Source organism: Schistocerca gregaria, chromosome X (genome assembly GCF_023897955.1).
Source record: "Schistocerca gregaria isolate iqSchGreg1 chromosome X, iqSchGreg1.2, whole genome shotgun sequence".
Taxonomy (NCBI): Eukaryota; Metazoa; Arthropoda; class Insecta; order Orthoptera; family Acrididae; genus Schistocerca; species Schistocerca gregaria.
In genome coordinates, this window is record NC_064931.1 from 836,444,023 (window position 1) to 836,465,275 (window position 21,253).

Below are 21,253 nucleotides of genomic sequence, written 5' to 3' on the forward strand. Positions count from 1 at the left end.
CCAGTCCCTTTGTGACGTAAACTCTGCTCGACCATCTCAATATTTCGCATGCTTTCTCGAGCGAAAAATGTTCCACTTTTAGAGTGAATACTAACTTATATGAAACGGATATTAGAACAGTCCTATGTCAGTAATTACACACATGTATGTCACTTTACAGTTTTTTGAAGACGCCTGTGTTTCCTATTCTTTTGCTCTTAAGCGTATGTAGTCCTACAGATGCTAGACTGTAATTCATTTGCTCCTCTACTGACACGTAACTAAAACACCTGTTCATGATTTACGACACGTACCTCAGGTATCCACATAATTCACTGTTGTGTGCTGACAATTTTCGCATGCAATCTCCTTCCTAGAAATCAAATTACGTAAGTGTTTTCGCAAGAGACTATACTATACACCCACAATAGGAATTTAAACACAGTTCGAACGTTGTTATCATCTAAAGTATTTCACAAAGATCAACGCTGTCAGGTTGTATGAAATTCATTTCGTTTGGTTTTTTTCTCTCAATACAGCAATGTACTTTACCTTCAGAAATAAGAAACCATTAGCGTTTGCTAGGTACGAGGAGAGAACAATGAGGCCATTTTGTTAGCTCCTGCTGTAATTTCATATTAGTTATGATATTACAAAAAATGAATCATTGCCGTATAATGTACTGAAAATTCTTGCCTACACAGCAATTGATGGAATTAGTTTTCATTTAGTCATGACATAACATTTAAACTTTAAAACACAAAATGTTTCTTCCCACAGTGTCTAATAACTTGCGAGGTCACATGATTTCTGTGCAGTCTCTTGTATTTTGATCATTACTTTGTGATTTGGCTATCGCAGTAGATTTTCAAAACAGTTTGCTAGTCACTCCTGTCGTGCGGCATAAATGTACCAGTAGCTATCGTCAGTTACGTACTCCGCAGCCTTTGGTATCTGACACGAAACAGGTATCCAGTAGGCCATGGCATGTGAGTCACAGCTGATGCTCTGAAAAGGCCGTATGAACGTTTTTTCCCAGTTAATTGCGTTTGACAGAATTGCAATCTAAGTGAAATTCTGTAATTCTTTAAAGTTCTCGCAAGCGCCAAACGTCAATGAAATGCAAGGCCCTCTGTTGTGCACGTCCCTGTGTTGTTTTGAGGCTGCTGACCTTTGTCCATCGATCCACAAGAGAACACGGTCTGTAAATGTAAAATGCAGGCGATGGGTACATGTTGTATATGTTAAATGCGGTCACACGGATACGCAGAACACTGAAGTATTTGGAACAGTATTTGCAATACGATTTATTTTCCACCAGAACAATTTTGGTTTTAAAGAGTGAACATAGTAAGGATTCTAGGTACAGACAGCACTAAGTCTTACACGTACATTATTATATATCATAGAAATTATGTCGCTCATTTCATCGATTAATATTATATATATGATATGTCAATTGCACTGATACACAATATATCTTTTTTATGTCGTACATGTAAATTACACCACAAACATATTTTACTTTAAACAACAACAATATAACAATTAGATTTCTTCATATCATTAAAATTTAGGTTACATTTACGTTCACATGGTAAAGAGTGTACATTTTAAAACTGTAGACATGTGCCCAGACTCTTCACGTCACTGAAAACTACTTACGAAGCTATATGGCTTGTGAAACTCTCCCCCACCCCAAACCCGCCCCACCCTAGAAAAAGGCCCAACCGCTGTCACACCCCCGATGAAGCCGCTATTATTCATCCCCTTATCACTTAATATATTAGGTGTGTATGTATATATGTTTATAGGAATATATACATATGTATACGTTAATACATATATATGTATATATTACCAGAGTATTTTAATTGCTACCGAACATCAATAAATAGTTTGAAAAAATGTGTGCTTCTTGTTGCTCCGTACCTCTTTTCAAATATATTGCAACGAAGTCAGGAATGTTTCACATTAATGTAACTTCAGCATGGCGAGTTACGTTAATGCCTTTGTGAGGACGTCATAATCAGTACTGTGAGGGCAATCACCAGTGCACTTCTGGCCTCTGCGAAAGCGTTACCTGCAACAAACGAAGGGATAATTACAGCATAATTATAAATAAAGGATTAATTACAACAAAATTGTAATACTTGTTCAAAGGAAACATGGTAGAATCAGCTACTAACGTTTGGAATGTATGAAGCTAATACACCTAATTTGTACCACTCACTTTTCATAAAGTCATTCAGTAACGACGTGACGGAAACGTGAGACTTACGTTAAGTGGAGCATCCTGCCCCGAAGTAACAAAACGTTTTCTTCACAGTCATGTATGGCAAATCTGTCTTTCTGTCACGAAGACAATGTGAGTACATTCAGTAACTGTTTATAATAATTTGACACAGATATTATTCTCTGCATAGCAAACTGATTCTTGTCTACCAGTTTCCAGAAATGCTCTTGTGCAATACCGGATGATTTTAAATCATCATACAAATCGTCGCCTATTCACGCACTACATACAATTTACAAAACACAGCTACTATTCATTGCACCAGAAAGAAATTCATAGGATTATCTTCCAATAAAGTTTTTGTCTCCCTCTATGTAGTTTCTTCACTTCTTAACCGCCGGGAATTACTGGAGTAGCAGTTACAGAAAGACCTAATTTGTCGAAAGAACTTTGTATACAACCAGACTGATTTACGAAAGATTTCGAAACCAGGTAACGTTCTGACTATGAGCCAATCAATCAACGAATTATGTAAATGGTGGTTATAATTTAACTCTAGCTAACTGAACCAGTGTAATCGATAAACTATTTACCGTATGGGTACCAAACTTCAGAGGACTGATGGTCGGACTGTACGCTGCACGACTTGCGTTGTTTGTAATGTTAGTGTCATGACTCACTTGAGACACCGGTACTGGACCGGTGAAGCAGGGTTCAAACATGAGCATCAGTGTGCACTATAGTTGCAGACAGTCAACATGGCGGTGGACAAGGTGAGCAGGCCTTTACTGCTAAAGCTGTTTTATATAGGCAGTGCATTGGGGTAACTGTCATTAGAACAGAAGTGATTCATGTGAAAAGGTTCCCGACGTGATTATGGCCGCATGACGGGAGTGAATACATTTTGAACGCGAAATGACATTTGGAGACAGAAGCATGGGACATTTCATTTCGGATATCGTTAGGTAATTTAATATTCCGCGATCCACAGTGTGTGCCGAGAATACCAAATTTCAGACGTTACCCCTCACACGGACAACGTAGTTGCTACGGCCTTCACCTAACGACCGAGCAACGTTGCGTTTACTTGTCAGTGTTAACAAACAAGGAACACTGTGTGAAATAATCGCAGAATTGAATGTGCGAGCTATGATGAACCTATCCGCAACGACAGTGTGGCGAAATGTGGCTTTAATGGACTATGGCAGCAGACAACTGACGCGAGTGCCTGTGCTAACAGCTCGACATTGCCTGCAGCTCCTGTCTTGGGTTAGAGGGCCCTAGACGATTGGAAAACTTTGTCCTGGTCACATGAGTACCGATTTCAGTTGGTAAGAGCTGATGGTAGGTCCGAGTGTGGCGCAGACCCCATGACGCCATGGACCCAAGTTGGGCACTGTGCAAGCTGGTAGTGGCTTCATAATAGTGTTGGCCGTGTTTACATAGAATGGACTGAGTCCATCTGAACACAAAATTGTCTGGAAATGGCTATGTTCAGCTGCTTGAAGGCCGGTTTCAGCTATCCATGCACTACATGTTCCCAAACACCGGTGGAATTGTCGTGGATGGCTACGCACCATGTCATCGGGTCATAGCTGTTCGCAACTGGTGTGAAGAACATTCTGGACTGTTCGAGCTAATGGTTGGGCACCCAAATCGCACGATATGAATTCTATCACATGTTTGTAGTATTCGAGAGGTCAGTTCCTGCACAAAATCTTTCACCTGCAAAACTTTCACAATTACTAATGGCTATATTAATGGCTCAGTGTTTCTTCAGAAACTTCCACTTACTTGTGAATCCATGCCACGTCGAGCTGCTGCACTACACCTGGCTAAAGGAGTTCAGACACGATATTAGGAGTTACCTCACTACTTTAGTCACTTCAGCTTATAGCCACCCTGGATATTGCGTCTGCTAAGAATTGGTATGTGTTTAGATATAAGTTGCTTTCTGGATCTCTTCTAAAGACATTCTGCTAGGCATCTGGCGGTATCGGGGCTTATTCTTTTAGACAGACCAGAATGCTTCTTGGTTTCCTCCTTGTTATTGTTGTGGTCTTCAGTCCGAAGACTAGTTTGATGCATCTTACCATGTACACAAAACTGTGCAAGCCTCTTCCCCCAATAACATCTGCCATTTACGTCGTTCTGAATCTGATTGCTGAATTCATCTTTTTGTCTCCTTTACGATTTTGCAGCGCGGGATTAGCAGAGCGGTCTGAATCGCTGCATTCGTGGACTCGGCGGCTGGTCCCGGCGGAGGTTCGTCTTCCCTCTGGCATAGGTGTGTGTGTTTGTCATTAGGATAATTTAGGTTAAGTAGTGTGTAAGCTTAGGGACTGATGACCTCAGCAGTTAAGTCCCATAAGATTTCACACACATTTCAACATTTACACTCTTTACCCTCACATTTTCATCTAGTATTGAACTGATGATTCCTTGATGTTTCAGATTGTGTCCTATCATCATATTAACAAATATTTTCTTCTACTCAGACTGCGGCACAAATGTTTTTCCTCCTCAATTATATTCGGTACCTTCTCATTAGTTACGTATCTCCCCATCTAATCTTCAACATTTATCGGCAACGTTGCATTTCAAAAGCTTTATTCTCTCCCTGTGTAAAATGTTTATCATCCACGTTCCACTTCTATACATGGCTATATTCCATACAGATACTGTAAGAAAACACTTCCTAACAACTAAATATGTATTCGCTGTTAAAAACTCTCTCTTCTTCAGAGGCGATTTTTTGCCATTGTCAGTCTACCGTTTATTGCAACCACGACCGAACTCTCTCTATGTTTATATCCTCCGTACTTCGACCTTAATCAGATATCTTTATGTACAAATAACAAGACTCATTTGGTACTTTAAGGTCTCGTTTCCTAATCTAATTCCTTCAGCGTGACCTGATTTTAGTCGACTACATTACGTTACCCTTGTTTTTCTCCTGTTGATATCGTCATTTCAAAACACTCTTCATTCCGTTCAACTGTTTTTCCGTGTCCTCTAGTTTCTCAGACTGAAATACAATGATTTTATTTCCTCTCCGTGAACTTTAATTCATATTCAATATATTTCTTTGGTTTCCTTTACAACTTGCTCAATATATATCTTGAAAAACATCTTCTCAACTACTGCTCCTCTTTCATGTCGCACAACTCTAATAACTGTCGTCTCGTTTCTGTGCAAGCTGTAAATAGCCTATCACTCTCCGCATTTTACCTTCAGAATTTCACAGAGAATATTTCAGTCAACACTGTCGTAAGCTTTCTCTAACAAATGCTATAAACTTAGGTTTGCCTTTCCTTAAACTTTTTTCTAAGATAAGTCGTAGGGTCAGTATTCCCTCGCGTGTTCACAGAGCGAGGTGGCGCAGTGGCTAGCACGCTGGACTCGCATTCGGGAGGACGACGGTTCAATCTCGCGTCCGGCCATCCTGATTTAGGTTTTCCGTGATTTCCCTAAATCGCCACAGGCAAATGCCGGGATGGTTCCCTTGAAAGGGCACGGCCGACTTCCTTCCCCGTCCTTCCCTAATCCGATGAGACCGATGACCTCGCTGTCTGGTCTCCTTCCCCAAACAACCCAACCCAACCCTCACGTGTTCCTACATTTCTCAGGAATCAAACTGATCTTCCCCGAGGTCGGCTTATGATAGTTTTTCCATACTTATGTACAGAGTTCGTGTTAGTATTTTGCAGCCATGACTGGTTAAGCTGGTAATTCGGTAATATTCACACCTGGAAGCACCTGATTTCTTTGTAATTATAATTACTACATTCTTTTTGAAGTTTGAGGGTGTGTAGCCTGTTTCATGCTTCTTGCACACCAGATGGAAGAGTTTTGTCGTGGCTGGCTCTCCCAAAGTCTTCAGTAGCTATGACGGAATTTTATCTACCCTTGTTTATACTTAGGTCTTTCAGTGCTCTCTCAAATGCTTCTCGCAATGTCATTTCGCCCGTCTCATCTTAATCTGTGTCCTCTTGCATTTCTGTAGTATTGCCTTTAATTTCATCTCCATTGTGTATTGTCCGCAGCTCGTGATCTAATGGCTAGCGTTGCTGCTTCGGGATCACGGGGTCCTGGGTTCGATTCCCGGCCGGGTTGGGGATTTTCTCTGCCTGGGGACTGGGTGTTTGCGTTGTCCTCATCATTTAATCATAATCGTCATCATACGTGACGGTGGCTATATTGGACATTGAAAAACGATGGACTCTGTAAAAATCGGAACGTTGTACGGTCGCGGATGACCGCGCAATTGAGCGCCACACAAACCAAACATCATCATCATCATCATCCATTGTATAGGCCTCTATATACTCTTTCCAACTTTCAGTTTTCCCTTCCTTGCTTAGGACTGGTTTTCCAATTGAGCTCTTTATTTTCATATTGCTGCTTTTCTTTCCTCCAAAGGCCTCTTTCATTTTCCTGCAGGCGGTATGTACCTTTCACCTAGTTAAATATGCCTCTAAAGCCTCACAACTGTTCTCTAGCCATTCCTGCTTACCCATTTTTCACTATCAGTCTCATTTTTGACGTTTGTATTGCGTTTCGACTTCTTAATTTGCTGCATTATCACATTTCCTCCTTTCACCAGTTAAATTTCGTATATCCTGTGTTGGCAATGGATTTCTATTACTCCTTGCCTATTTACCTATTTGATCCTTTGCTGCCTTCACTACTTCATCTATCAAAACTACCCATTGATCTTCTGCTGTACTCCTGGCCCCTGTTCTAGTCAATACTTCTCTAATAAGGCCGCTGAAGTTATCGAAAACCTCTGGTCCTCCCATTTTATACACGTCCCTTCTGCTTAATTCCCAAATTTTTTGGAATTCATTTGTTTTTATCTACTGTTTATAACGATAGTTTCATGTATCAGCTAAGTTTGTATTTTATTGTTTTTTATCGTACCATTACGAAGGAATCCAATAAACGTAAAATCAGCACTATGGTCACGACCTATGCTAGAGAGAATAAGAGTAGAGAATTGTTCATTCTCCCTCCTCTGTATGTTCGCTGCCCCTATTTTGAGCCTGGTCATTCGACTACTACGATGCACGTTTTTCTGTTCCAATTTGAGGACAAAATAATTACAGTTCGTTGCATGGAAATGTCCCACACTCTTAACTGCATTTCGTTGCACAGCATTTCTTGTCTCTTTTGGTACGACGCCCTCGCCGTGCTCTCAAACGTGCTTGCCACTAGTTAGTAGGGTACTCGGAAATTCTGTTCATTAGGCGACATATGCCGTTACAGACGAGCATCGTACGTTCTCGGTCAGCTCGAAGCCCCGCATGCGCTCTTCGCCACGGAAACAGCGCGCTCGTAAAGCCGTATTGTGGCGATACGCCTGTAATTGGCAGCTACTAACGCTCGGAGCAGTAACTGTAGCGGTCATTAGGTGCGTGTCTGTCCGTAACGATTCTGGAGACATTTAGTGCTCGTTTATCGCGTGGTTATCTGGACTCGCCAAATCACACCGACCAACCTCGCCACGCTTCACGACTCACTGACCATCGGTATGCTAGCCTTAGCCGGAGCTTACTGACCACGACGCTATACATCTGCACGTGTTGAACTGTAATCATATCAAAGGAAAAAACAGAACCTAGAAGAGTATCCACCAATGTATGTAGAGACGCAATCCATGACTTGCTGCCTCTGATATCGAAAACTGACGATACTCGTCTTCAGTTAAGTTCCATTAATACGTTTACTATGCTTCTAGTAGGTAGCGCATGTTAAAATCTGTTTAGTTATATGGATCTTATCTAATCAAGTGTTTGCTGCTCCGCATCGAATTGAATCACTATATTAGCATTAGCAGTAAATACAATCCTAAATTAAGGTCTGTGAGTAGGCAACCCCCGAAATGAAACGGATGGTAAACATTTCTTACAAGACATCAACTGATACCTGGTCTTTGAGACTCCCCTCTGAGTTACGTCTATATGTAACGTGGTTATCTATAAAGTTTAACTAACGGTTAAGTATTACCAAAATTCATTTTAGGCCTGTCAAACCAGATAAAGTTTTTGTAAAGTAATCATGGTAGTTTTTTAATCTGGAGAGGTATTGGAGTAATTTTCGCTAGAAAGGTGGGCGTACTTAACTGACTGACAATCATTTGGATGGCTACCGTTTAAAATAGTTTCATGCAAATGGTAAGAATCATACTGTGGAAAAGGGTAGCCTCTGAGACTACTACAGAGCAGAAGGCAAAGTAATGTGACCATTAACACTTGCTTACATTTCTATGTCTTCTTCATCAGGTTTGTAACCCATAAGGGCTCTCCTACAGTGGCTTTTATCTTCAAGAACTTTTTGAGTTAAGTTTTATTTATTTTAAGTCATTACACGTAGTTAATCTTCCATTTATCCTTTAGACGTCATTATTTTTTCGTCACATTCATTTCATCGTTGAAAAGCTTCGTCCCTAATTTTCATCATTAGCGGTTTTCGGTAAGTATCCTACAATGTTGTCTTTCTTGATTTCAAGCTGGAACGTTTTGTTGTTTGCTTATGTCATTGCGCATCATCATTTTGTTTACTGGGTACAAACTCTGTAGATGATCCCTGAGAAGAAGATAAGAAACATTCTCAGGAACATATTTTCGAAAATTCGTGGTTTTGATGTTAGAGGTCATTTATTCAACATTTGTTATTTTAGCGCTTTCATTCTTTGTTGGATGAAAGTGTCACGCAATTTCAAAAACTATTAAGTCTCAAATGGATTCATAGTGTTTGTCCATTTAATGCCAGCAAATTATTATCTGTGACCATGTTGCCCTGAACGCTCTCCCCGTTTTCTGATGAATATTACGGATTTTTTCATCTTTAACTTTCGGTATAGTTACCTTCATCTTACTACCACACTTCTAAATGCTATATATGTATATGGTTTTCTAAATCATCTTGCAACAGTGGCGATCTGTATTATGAATATGAAACACTACCCATACAAGCGAGTGCGGTATGGAAGGACTTCTTTTAATATTAACGGTGTATGTACTTCGCTGATAATTTGTAACAACATAATTCTTCAACAAAATAAATAAGTTGCACAGATAATGCTCTGACTGCCCCTCCCGAAAAGTTCGTAAATAGTAACCCCCGTCTGAATAAACCACTGAATCTTTTACATTCCTTCCTAGATGCACCGAGGATCTACCACGAATGTGTGTGACTGTCAGCTCCTGGGGGATTGATATAGAGCACTGGGGTTTGGAACCTGTGATGAGAAACCAATGACAAAATCGGGAAAATAATTTTAATGAAACAACAAAGCTGCTTGCTAGCTACCAGTTTGATACTCGTCAAGCAAATTACACGGTCTCCCACATTAATGTGACTACCACCTGTATTCGAAATGAACATGCAATAACAACTCACAGATGGCAGATGGAAACATTAGCAATAGAGGGTATATAATGCTTGTTCGGGAAGACGTGGTCAACAGTTAAGTCGTTGAGGTAATACTGAAACGGAGCGATTTATCTGATGTCCAAAAGGCCATGATCATTGGCTTTCGGGCTAACGGGCTAAGGATTTTCGAAACGACTAAGTTTGTAAACACTTCGGGTGCCGCCTTGGTCATTCATGATCCAAAACAACATAACCACCTGCTTAATACCTTGCTTGTCCGTATTTGGAACGAGATACATCACTGGTTCTGAGTAACAGGGATATGTCAACGCACAGGTCACAAAATTCCCGTAAATAACGAACCGCTGATTTCTGCAGGCGGTGATGGTACCCGATAGAGGCCGAGATGGGATCCATAGGATGTAATTCAGGCGAATTTGGTCGCTCAGACATCAAATTGAGTTCACTATTATGCTCATCAAACCTCTATAGCACGGTTCCGCCTCCGAGACACGGACAGTTATACTCTTAAAAAATGACACCGCCGTCGGGGAAGAGATCAAGTATGTAAGGATGCAAGTGGTTTGCAGGTGTCATCCTGTCTTCGATTACTACCACAGGTCCTATAAAAATGACACTGCCGTCGGGGAAGAGATCAAGTATGTAAGGATACAGGTGGTTTGCAGGTGTCATCCTGTCTTCGATTACTACCACAGGTCCTATTCAAGCGCAGGAGAATGTCTCCCATAGCATAATACTGTGCCCACCAGCCTGCGTCCGTTGCGCATTGCACGTTTTGAACCCGCTCGACGACGGTTGTTTCAGGAGACCAACATCGACCTAGTGTAGCAAAAAGGTGATTTACCCGTCGCTCGAATTCCGATTGTCCGGAGCCCACTGCAGTGCGTAAGTGACGATGTCGTTGGGTCAACATGTGAACACGTAAAGGTCGTCTACAGCGGAGCTCCATCTTCAGAAATGTACGAAGAACGGTTTGATCCGAAACACTTGTGCGTGCACCAGCATTGATCTCTTTCAGCAGAGATGCCACAGATCACAATCTATCCTACTTTATAGAGCAGACAAGCCTACGAATCCCACGCTCTTTGTAGGGAAAGGGCATGTAACCATTTAGCACCTTATGGTAGTTTCACTGTATTTCTACCTCTTTCCGTAGATGCTCACGACAGTAGCATGGGAAAATTGAACCAGTTTCGCTGTTTTCGAGATACTCGATCACAGTCCCTGGGTAATAATAATCTGTCAGAGTCGCTTATCTCAAAGGATTTCCCCATTTTGAGTCTATATCTTCGCTTCGGTGATCCCCCGTCCGTGTCTTGTTCGCTTACATACATTAGTTATCCTGTCACGTATCCTTAAAGCCACCATGTGGCATCCGTCGTCCAGGTTGACAGTAGTCACAATTCCTTGCCTTATCACTGTATACCGCACATGGCAAAATTGTGCTATCCAAAACCGGCGCCGAGGTGGTACTGGTGCACAACGGGCCGTAGATGGCAGGGCTGGACGACGTCTGCGAAGATGTGTACGGACGAATACATCTACATTTACATTTATACTCCGCAAGCCACCCAACGATGTGTGGCGGAGGGCACTTTACGTGCCACTGTTATTACCTCCCTTTTCTGTTCCAGTCGCGTATGGTTCGCGGGAAGAACGACTGTCTGACAGCCTCCGTGCACGCTCGAATCTCTCTAATTTTACATTCGTTTATCTCCTCGGGAGGTATAAGTAGGGGGAAGAAACATATTCGATACCTCATCCAGAAACGCACATTCTCGAAACCTGGCGAGCAAGCTACACCGCGATGCAGAGCGCCTCTCTTGCAGTGTCCGCCACTTGAGTTTGCTAAACATCTCCGTAACGCTATCACGGTTACCACACAACCCTGTCACGAAACGCGCTGCTCCTCTTTGGATCTTCTCTATCTCCTCCGTCAACCCGATCTGGCACGGATCCCACAATGATGAGCAATACTCAAGTATAGGTCGAACGAGTGTTTTGTAAGCCACCGCCTTTGTTGATGGACTACATTTTCTAAGGTCTCTCACTGAATCTCAACCTGCCACCCGCCTTACCAACAATTAATTGTATATGATCATTCCACTTCAAATCGTTCTGCACGCATACTCCCAGATATTTTACAGAAGTAACTCCTACCAGTGTTTGTTCCGCTATCATATAATCATACAATAAAGGATCCTTTTTTCTACGTATTCGCAATACATTACATTTGTCTATGTTAAGGGTCACTTGCCACTCCCTGCACCAAGTGCCTATCCGCTGCAGATCTTCCTGCATCTCGCTACAATTTTCTGAGGCTACAACTTCTCTGTATACTACGGCATCATCCGCGAAAAGCGGCATGGAAATTCCGACACTATCTACTACGTCATTTATACATGTTGTGAAAAGCAATGGTCACATAACACTCCCCTGTGGCACGACAGAGGTCACTTTAACGTCTGTAAACGTCTCTCCATTGATAACAACATGCTGTGTTCTGTTTGCTAAAAACTCTTCAATCCAGCCACACAGCTGGTCTGATATTCTGTAGGCTCTTACTTTCTTTATCAGGCGACAGTGCGGAACAGTATCGAACGCCTTCCGGAAGTCAAGGAAAACGGCATCTACCTGGGAGCCTGTATCTAATATTTTCTGGGTCTCACGAACAAATAAAGCGAGTTGGGTCTTACACGATCGCTGTTTCCGGAATCCTTATTGATTCCTACAGAGTAGATTCTGGGTTTCCAAAAACGACATGATAGGCGAGCAAAAAACATGTTCTACAATTCTACAACAGATCGACATCAGAGATATAGGTCTATAGTTTTGTGCATCTGCTCGACGACCCTTCTTGAAGACTGGGAGTACCTGTGCTCTTTTCCAATCATTTGGAACCTTCCGTTCCTGTAGATACTTGCGTTAAACGGCTGTTAGAAGGGGGGCAAGTTCATTCGCGTACTCTGTGTAGAATCGAATTGGTATCCCGTCAGGTCCAGTGGACTTTCCTCTGTTGAGTGATTCCAGTTGCTTTTCTATTCCTTAGACACTTATTTCGATGTCAGCCATTTTTTTTCGTTTGCGTGAGGATTTAGAGAAGGAACTGCAGTGCGGTCTTCCTCTGTGAAACAGCTTTGGAAAAAGGTGTTTAGTATTTCAGCTTTACGCGTGTCATCCTCTGTTTCAATGCCATCATCATCCCTGAGTGTCTGGATATGCTGTTTTGAGCCACTTACTGATTTAACGTAAGACCACAACTTCCTAGGATTTTCTGTGAAGTCGGTACATATAATTTTACTTTCGAAATCACTGAACGATTCACGCATAGCCCTCCTTACGCTAACTTTGACATCGTTTAGCTACTGTTTGTCTCAGGGGTTTTGGTTGCGTTTAAACTTGGAGTGAATCTCTCTTTGCTTTCGCAGTAGTTTCCTAACTTTGTTGTTGAACCACGGTGGGTTTTTCCCGTCCCTCACAGTTTTACTCGGCACGTACCTGTCTAAAACGCATTTTACGATTGCCTTAAACTTTTTCCATAAACACTCAACATTGTCACTGTCAGAACAGAAATTTTCGTTTTGAGCAAGTGACCCTCCAGATGAACTAAGGGGCTGCCAATAGTGTCTATTCAATGGCTGTTTAGCGAACGTTGATGTCTATGGGTCTCTGCAGCACACGCTTGTTTTGTGCAATGATGCTGACTTCTGTTCATCGGCGATGTAGGAGGAACTTGCTCCCAATACCTCACGTGGACGTTCACTGAATGGCGACAGGTGGCCTTCTCAGGCAAATCACGTTTAATGCTCTATCGGAGAGACGACCTTTGGCGTGTATAGCGTGAAACGTCTGAAAACTACACTCTGCAACAGTCGTCAGAAGGTTCCTGGCCGGAGGGCATTCCCCGGATGATGTTGTCATTCTGGAATGCACAGTGGATCAACACAAGTATGCATCTATGATTCTGCACTATTTCCATCGGTACGTGCAGTCTGTTTTTCCTTGACACGATTGCATCTATCAGCAGGACAATGTTAAAGTCACACATCTCGCAGTGTACGTGCGTTGTTCGAAGAGTTTATCCTACTTGTGCGCGGGATTAGCCGAGCGGTCTGATGCGCTGCAGTCATGGACTGTGCGGCTGGTCCCGGTGGAGGTTAGAGTCCACCCTCTGGCATAGGTGTGTGTGTTAGCCCTTAGGATAATTTTGGTTAAGTAGTGTGTAAGCATAGGTACTGATGACCTCAGCAATTAATTCCGTTAAGATTTCACACACATTATCCTGCTTGCCAGTCCATCGAACTCCCAGAACTTAAACCAAGTCGACAATATGTGGGGCCGCTTGATCAGGCTGCTCGTGCCATTCATCCTCAACCGAGATACATAGTGCAGCAATCGGCGGCGCTCCACATCCATGTCGGTACATTCCAGAACCTCGCTGACTCTCCCTGAATGCATCACAGCGGTCACCACTGCAAAATACAGTTATTCCGGCTTTTGACAAATGAACAGTGTAATATAGTTGTAGCAGCCTATATTGTATCACTCCTGCTGTAGCGTCAATAATAAAAATAAAATAATAAAAATTTATTCTGCTTTGCTGTCGTAAATAGTAATATAGGTTTACGTAACACAGTAATCTTAGTACATACTCCATTTTTATCTTCCCTGCCGCTATGTGTAATGCGTTTTAACTTTGACAACAGCAAACAAAATTGATTTTGTGTAATTGTATCTGTATTATTCACACTGTGGGAAACGTGGTGCCATTAGGGGCTGTAAATGGAATTTTCTGTTGCCTAATGGCTAACGTTTCGATTTAAACAAGTAGAAAATACTGTCTGTAGCCCTTGGTGTTCCATAAAAATAATTTTTCTTCGATAATTATGAGCTTTGGGCAGCACCTGCAAACACTTAGGCTTGGAGTCGACTACTGCAGCGCATTCTGAAATTCAAACAGCACAGCGCTACCGAAGGACTACGGTCTTGTTTCGAAATTTCCTCCTTATTAATCGAGGCAAATTTGAATTAAAGACATTAAAACTTTCTAATATATTGTTCCAGTTCTTATTATCGCACACAACATTCAGCACATGAGGCACTTCGCTATCCATGCAGTCACTGTTGGATCTATCTTCATCATATATTTTCGATAGATTTATTATGATCCTTTGAAGTAGCACCAAACAAATGTTGAAGCCTCTTAACACCAGTTGTCCCACATCTTGGAAATGTGCGTAGTATCGGCCTATAATGACCGACAGCAGTGACCAATGTTTCAACTCTAGAGGGAGGAGACTCGTCCATGGCTTCTTCATTACGAGCGTAGTGCTTACCCGCTTGGTCATGGATGAGGAATACAAATCAGTGTCTTAAGTACTGCTTCACTGCGGTCGATGTGGTCATAGAGCACTTCTGTGACGCCCTCATTTACTGGGTGTTATTTTAAATATTTGAAACTATCGTGAAAAGCTTTTTTTATCCGGGGGAAAATTGTTTTTATCTTTTCTGTAATGATATTTCTATTCCGCAACTCCTTTTCGTTGTCAAGAATAACTTACTGATGATGGCAAAACAAGGCTTAAATCGCTTAGTTTTAATTGTTTCTAACAACAAGAACATACGTACCACTGAGTTTGACATCAACATTTTAAACTTTTTGCAAAGACATGCTCAAGTGAATATGAAGTTTCGAGTAAGAGGCTATTTCCACGCCTAGAGAAGGGCTGTGAGTGAATTAGATTCAACAAAATGTCTTGACATTTCTCCAATAAAGTATTGACAGCTGAGTTCTGGGCACACCACGCCGCTGCCGGCGCCCGCGTTAAACACCAAGTTTCACTCGGCCGGCAGTACACAAGTTGACCTTTGAGTGGCAACACTGGCAAGCTGAGACGAGGCTTATATGTATCGCGGTAGCATGGGATCCATCTGTCGACCGTCTTCCCAGACCGCATCCACTTATTTTAGTCGTCCAGCATTTCCGATCATTTACTTCAAGAGAGGAGCAGTAAGGAAAGAACGAGCTCTGGCTGTATAGTAATAATTGAAAATTTCTGCCGGAAAGTGACGTGAATCCGAATATCCTCTTTAATCATGATGATGGTGTCTGAGCACACCTACAGCACTGACGCCAACTTTGGTGTCACTGGTGTTCTCATCAATAATTTTGTGTAGTTTTTCCCACGGGGAATGTGGGAGATCACCACTGAAAAAATAGCGTCGCTGAAGGAACATGAATTACACGGGAGCGAAGGATTTATAAAAAAACTAAAAACACTTAAAATGACTGCAGTGATTTTGATGAATCAAACGACGATATAATGACGTCATATCACTACTGTCCACTCAGATGCGATGAAACAATAATGTAATGAATAGAAAAACCTCTCGTAATAGTGTTCCGAAACGATATTTGGAAATGTCAGAGACACTGAAAGTGAAGCGAGCCCAGATAGTCCAATAGCTAAGCAGGAGCTCTGTCTCTGGCACAAACATCGGTGATCGGTGGATATTCAAAACATTGTTCGTACCGCTTAGAGACATAGAGACATCAGGAAGACGAGTGTGACACATTTGAGCAATCTGCATTAGGGTTTACGTGGATTATTTTTCCTCTGAGATAGGGCTGATCCTCGATAAACGTCGTATCGGCCTCCTGTGGCTACTGGTGCTGCAATTGATTCTGTGAAGGATGACTTGTTGCCTCGACAAGGGCGGGGGGGGGGGGGGGGGGGGGGGGAAGGGAGTATCAGAGTCCTTGTGGGAGCTGTGTATATTCACATATTGACAGTACATCTAGACTCTCCATGAGAGATGCATTGAAAACTGAAGGTGTATCCGCTTGCTACAAGCAGAAAAGTCAGTAATGATCTAAACCTACTTACACATGAGACTTATTATGAACCAGAAAGAGGTAAAAATTTGGGATTCAGTGGTGAAGAAAGCCGTGGGAATTCGATTAGCATAGCATGCAGCAAGTAGCAATAGGTGTTCCCATGTGGAAACGTTAAGGAATCCGGTCCTTGACATAATTAAATTGCAGAGAGGTCGTCAGCGAAGATATTTCGCGAAAGATTGCGATCATTTGAGCACTTTCTTCACCTGCATCCGGGTGGTGTTCATCTGCAAGGTATACCGACCAGTATTTACTGTCACGGACTCGTTTGCCCAGTTCTAACGCATTGGAGCATAAATGACCGCCCATGACATGACATCAGGCTCTTGGTTCACTCGAGACTTGAAGATGTGTGGCCGAAACATTACTGTAAGCGTTGGACGGCTACATGGCCGAAATTGAATGTTTTATTCATTACGCTGAGATAAACCGAAAATACGGTATTCTTTTTGTTATTCCTCATACATTTGCCGTGGTCATTCACAAACGCCGGCAGCCATGTTTTCCAAACCAGTAAATATTTCTACAGATTCATAACGACTGAATCGAACGTTTGGGAAAGCCCGAAAAATAGGAAGTAAGTAACTGTCCGCATTGACACTCCAGCATCGGTGGCCTGCTATGCGTTTCCTGCTAGCCAGAGGTTCCCTTATTTCAGACAGGCATCTAGCATTCCCAGCAATACCGATGATTACTCTGCATTTACAGATGCAGTATTGAATGCAAATCATGTCCACGTTTAAATAGAGAATACCCGTAAGAACTGCCTCCAAAATTCTGAAACAACTGAAGAATTGATGTAGAAGACATTTAAAATTTTAGAAAATGAGTCGACGTTCATAACACACCAAAATGAGAAACGTCTTTGAAATCTAAAGAAGTGTAAGAGGACATTACAAAATGCTTCAATTTATCTGTTTGTAGAACTGTATGTGAAGGCACAGAAAAGGTACCACCTCTAAGTTCATTACTTAATGTGATTCAGATAACAACACGTTTTTAAGTTCTATTGGAAATTACGCACTTTCGACCGATATTATAGCGGGTAGTATAATGCACAAAATTGGCTCTTGCTCAGGAATGTCAGAGATGGCCATCTGTAAATAATGAAGTATGGTTCATCATATTATACCGTTGGCGTTATCAAACACTGGCTGTTTGCGGGACTTACTATTGGGTTCTCTTATTAACTGTGGGCCTAAGAATGGAACCATTCCAATTAAGTTTAAATATAAAATGACGCGGGTCAATGTCGTAGAGAATTTCTAGGACGTAATTTGGTCGATCAAGACGCAGCCTCGATGACTTACGCGCTAGGCTCTGGTATTTGTTTATTTCTCCGTTTCTGAAGAAGTCATCATTACATCAAGAATATAAGCAGGGACCCATTCCATGATTTGTGATTGTGTCGCTGACGGTTCCAGGGAACCAACAAGATTAATAGCCAGACAAGAAACATGTTTATGTTTACTGCTATCCAGGCCCATGTTTAAGATTTTCTCCAACAAGACGTAGACTGGTCATACGAATATTCACAATGGCGTGACGATGAACTACAGGTCCAGTTTTTCGGAATATTCTTGTTTAGATTCGATTACTAGCAGGGCCGCCTATATGATAGACTGTGTGCTGGAAATCTTAGATTATGAGCCGCAACATACCACAAACAGTGGGAATGACACATCATCGTAGATTATCGTAAAACCCGGTCGATATAAGCTGCAATTCTCTCAAAGGATTCCGTTACTCTAGAGAGTTTCTAGAAGGCAGCATCCTGATTGCCTTTCGACACCTTCTAGACTCAGTATTTCGTAAACAAACCTCCAAGCCGCCAGGAATTTCATCATGATGTGCAATAAAGAGGATATCATTTCTTAATTGACTTGATCATTGTGCAACATGAGTGATCATTCTCAATATACTTCAGTTTCAAGATCGCGGAAACAGTCATTAATATTTTCAATTCTTTTGGTTGAAACTATAGTCCTAGAGAAGTACCTCGACACAATTTTATTTCTTTCATCATTACAATAGCTGACAAACCATCAAACGCAGAAAAATAATTCCTAAGAAATATGTCAGGTTGTCAGATAACTCTCGTCCGTCGCGGAACGTGAACAGCAGCATCAATTTTATTCTTTCTTAACTACTGCATGTAGCACGAATTCATGGAGTCATTTTTCATGCTTTCTGTAGTTCCTCAGCGCCGTTTGTATTCTTGGACATATGGTCCGTCTATGCAACAAAATGAAAGTCTGTTTGTTACGTGCTATACGCGTTTCTCTTTTTTTATGAAGCATTTCTCAGTGTCCTCTAATACACGTTTCTTTGACGTGTGTTGCAATATCGTTGCATCATAATTCCTAATTAGTCACTATATTAAATTTGTTAGATAATTTCTTATTTGTAGAAGAACCAACTACAATTGAAAACTCGTAACATAACAGGAAAACTTTCACATACAATAATCCCTTACAATAAACAAGAAAGTAATGAATGACAAAATCAATATAAGTAACATATGAATGTTAGTGCTACGCACTTAAAAAAATTAAAAAAACAGAGATACAGAGCAAAATCAGATGAATTAATAACTAAATGTCCTACTATAGATACTTAAGCAAAAAAAAAAAAAAAAACTCGCTATTCCCTCGATTCAAATCTCCCCTCTTCCCTGATCACGACCCGTAACACACACACACACACACACACACACACACTTATACACACACAAACACATACACTCACACTCACACCCACACATACCTATAGTAAATAAACTAATGTCAGACTACATAAAAACACCACAATACAAACAAAAGACCAAAGATAACTGCACAGCGAGAATTGGTAGCACTGTAAAGAGTAAACACCCACACAACCTACACACATTGAAAGTGCAGAACTTTACTGAAGTATACTGGAAAACGACGAAAATCGGACATCGTGGTGTACTCCGGCCAACGAGGCACAACGAGGCATAATATTACAACATCCTTAGTAGAACCAAATACAAATTTAACCTTATGAAAGCGAACTCCAAAAATGTTTTCTTTCCTAAAAATATCAGAATAATTTAAAACTGCATTAGAGTAAACTATATGGTATCATTATATGAGTCAGTTATTATATAAATAAAACAAACATGTGTTGCAGGCCAATAAAGGTACTTCATTTAAAACGAAAGGAAACACGTATGGCACAAAACAAACAGTCTTTCATGTTGTTGGACAAACGGACCTCGTCTCCCAAAATTAATTCATACGTTTGACAGCACCAATAAAATATGAGCTAGTAATCATTTTTGTTAGAGCAGCAATTCCCCATTTAGAAGTTTTGAAGTTTTATAACTTGAGCGAGGAACAAAAGCTGGATTTCAGTGAATAGGTACGATGTATAAGAATAAAACGTGACAGCACATATACGAACTGCATCTTATCTTGAGAGCAGATTGAAAGACTGCTAACTACAGTATATCGTTTGACATAAATTGTTGATTCAGTACCGACTTGAGGAATCTAGGGCGGTCTGGTGCTACAGAATCAATTTATTAACTTTTTGGTTACGAAATAAGCTGAAGTGTATCACATTACATTTACGTCGATGCTACAACACTCCGGGAAACGAGGCCAAACGAATCCAGGAAAGAGCTGACGAGGTGCGGTGAAGGGAGGAACGAGACACTAACTTAGTCAAGGAAACTGTATTACGTTGACAGATGGCGGGCGAAATGTGAATTGAGAAGGTCTCTCGCTTGGTGAAAGACGTAGAAAATCTCGTACTACTGAATGCAGAAGTATCTGGCAATGGAGGAAGTACAGAACCTAAAGGAGAAACAAAATATAATCACTCAAAAACGTTATCAAACAACAGAACATGGTTACTAGCATTTAGCAGCACTATCTTTATGCACTTATTTTTACAACGAAAATTAGGTCTCCAGAAACTCTCTTACATGCATTTCAACGAAAATAAAGAAACTACCATTGTTTCAGTTATATTAAATGTATTTGTGGCAGTAATAATAATAATGTTATTACAACTACCGTACAAAAAATGCATGTTGAGAGAAAGGAAATGGAAAAAATCCGGTGAAGAAAAAATTAGAATGACGAAGAACCAAAGAAGAAGAAATGGTAGTAGAACGCGACTACGTGACTCTTCTTTTTCTGAGAACAATGTTGACATTTAGTTTAAAAGCTGGTTTTTTCTTGTATTTGGTCATCTTATCGTGAACAATAGTTCCCATAAAACTATTTACACCTGGAACATACTGATCAGGTTGTGATGTACAAATGGCAGCTTCCGTTTTTTTGGATCATTGAATCTAGTTTGTTGACGAATATTAATGAAACGTGCCTATGGGATGCCTTCGAAAATGCATGTTGTCTCAATGAAATAGTTTATTTTCTGACACCTCAAATGTATACCAATAACATTAGTTCGTGAATAAGATAAACTTACAAATTTTAGATCCCACACTTGCCTCCATCGCCAAATGTCGATTCCTTGATGCAGCAGAGGAAAATTCAGTAGGCATACGATTCAGAATCCTTTACAGCCACTTGCTTTAAAATATGAATGAATTACAAATGAAATCGGTAACCTGTGAGTACAGTACTTAACGATAGGCTTCTGGAGACAATCAAATAGATTAAATAGTTAGGAAAAGGTTATGAAAGGATGTCATGTTGGACGAACGTTTTGTCGTTCGTGTTGTCTTCGCTCCGAAGAATTGTTTG

At 41.1% G+C, this 21,253-nt stretch overlaps 1 protein-coding gene across 1 annotated transcript in view; it reads right to left on the reverse strand.

The window, feature by feature from the left end:
- Positions 1-1,259: 1,259 nt before the first annotated feature.
- LOC126298455 (uncharacterized) overlaps positions 1,260-21,253 on the reverse strand; it is a 1,052,314-nt gene continuing 1,032,320 nt past the window's right edge. Inside the window, exon 6 of the mRNA XM_049989787.1 lies at positions 1,260-2,062. Within this exon, the coding sequence (XP_049845744.1) occupies positions 1,983-2,062 (80 nt within the window). The 3' untranslated portion in view covers positions 1,260-1,982. The remainder of the gene's footprint in view (positions 2,063-21,253) is intronic.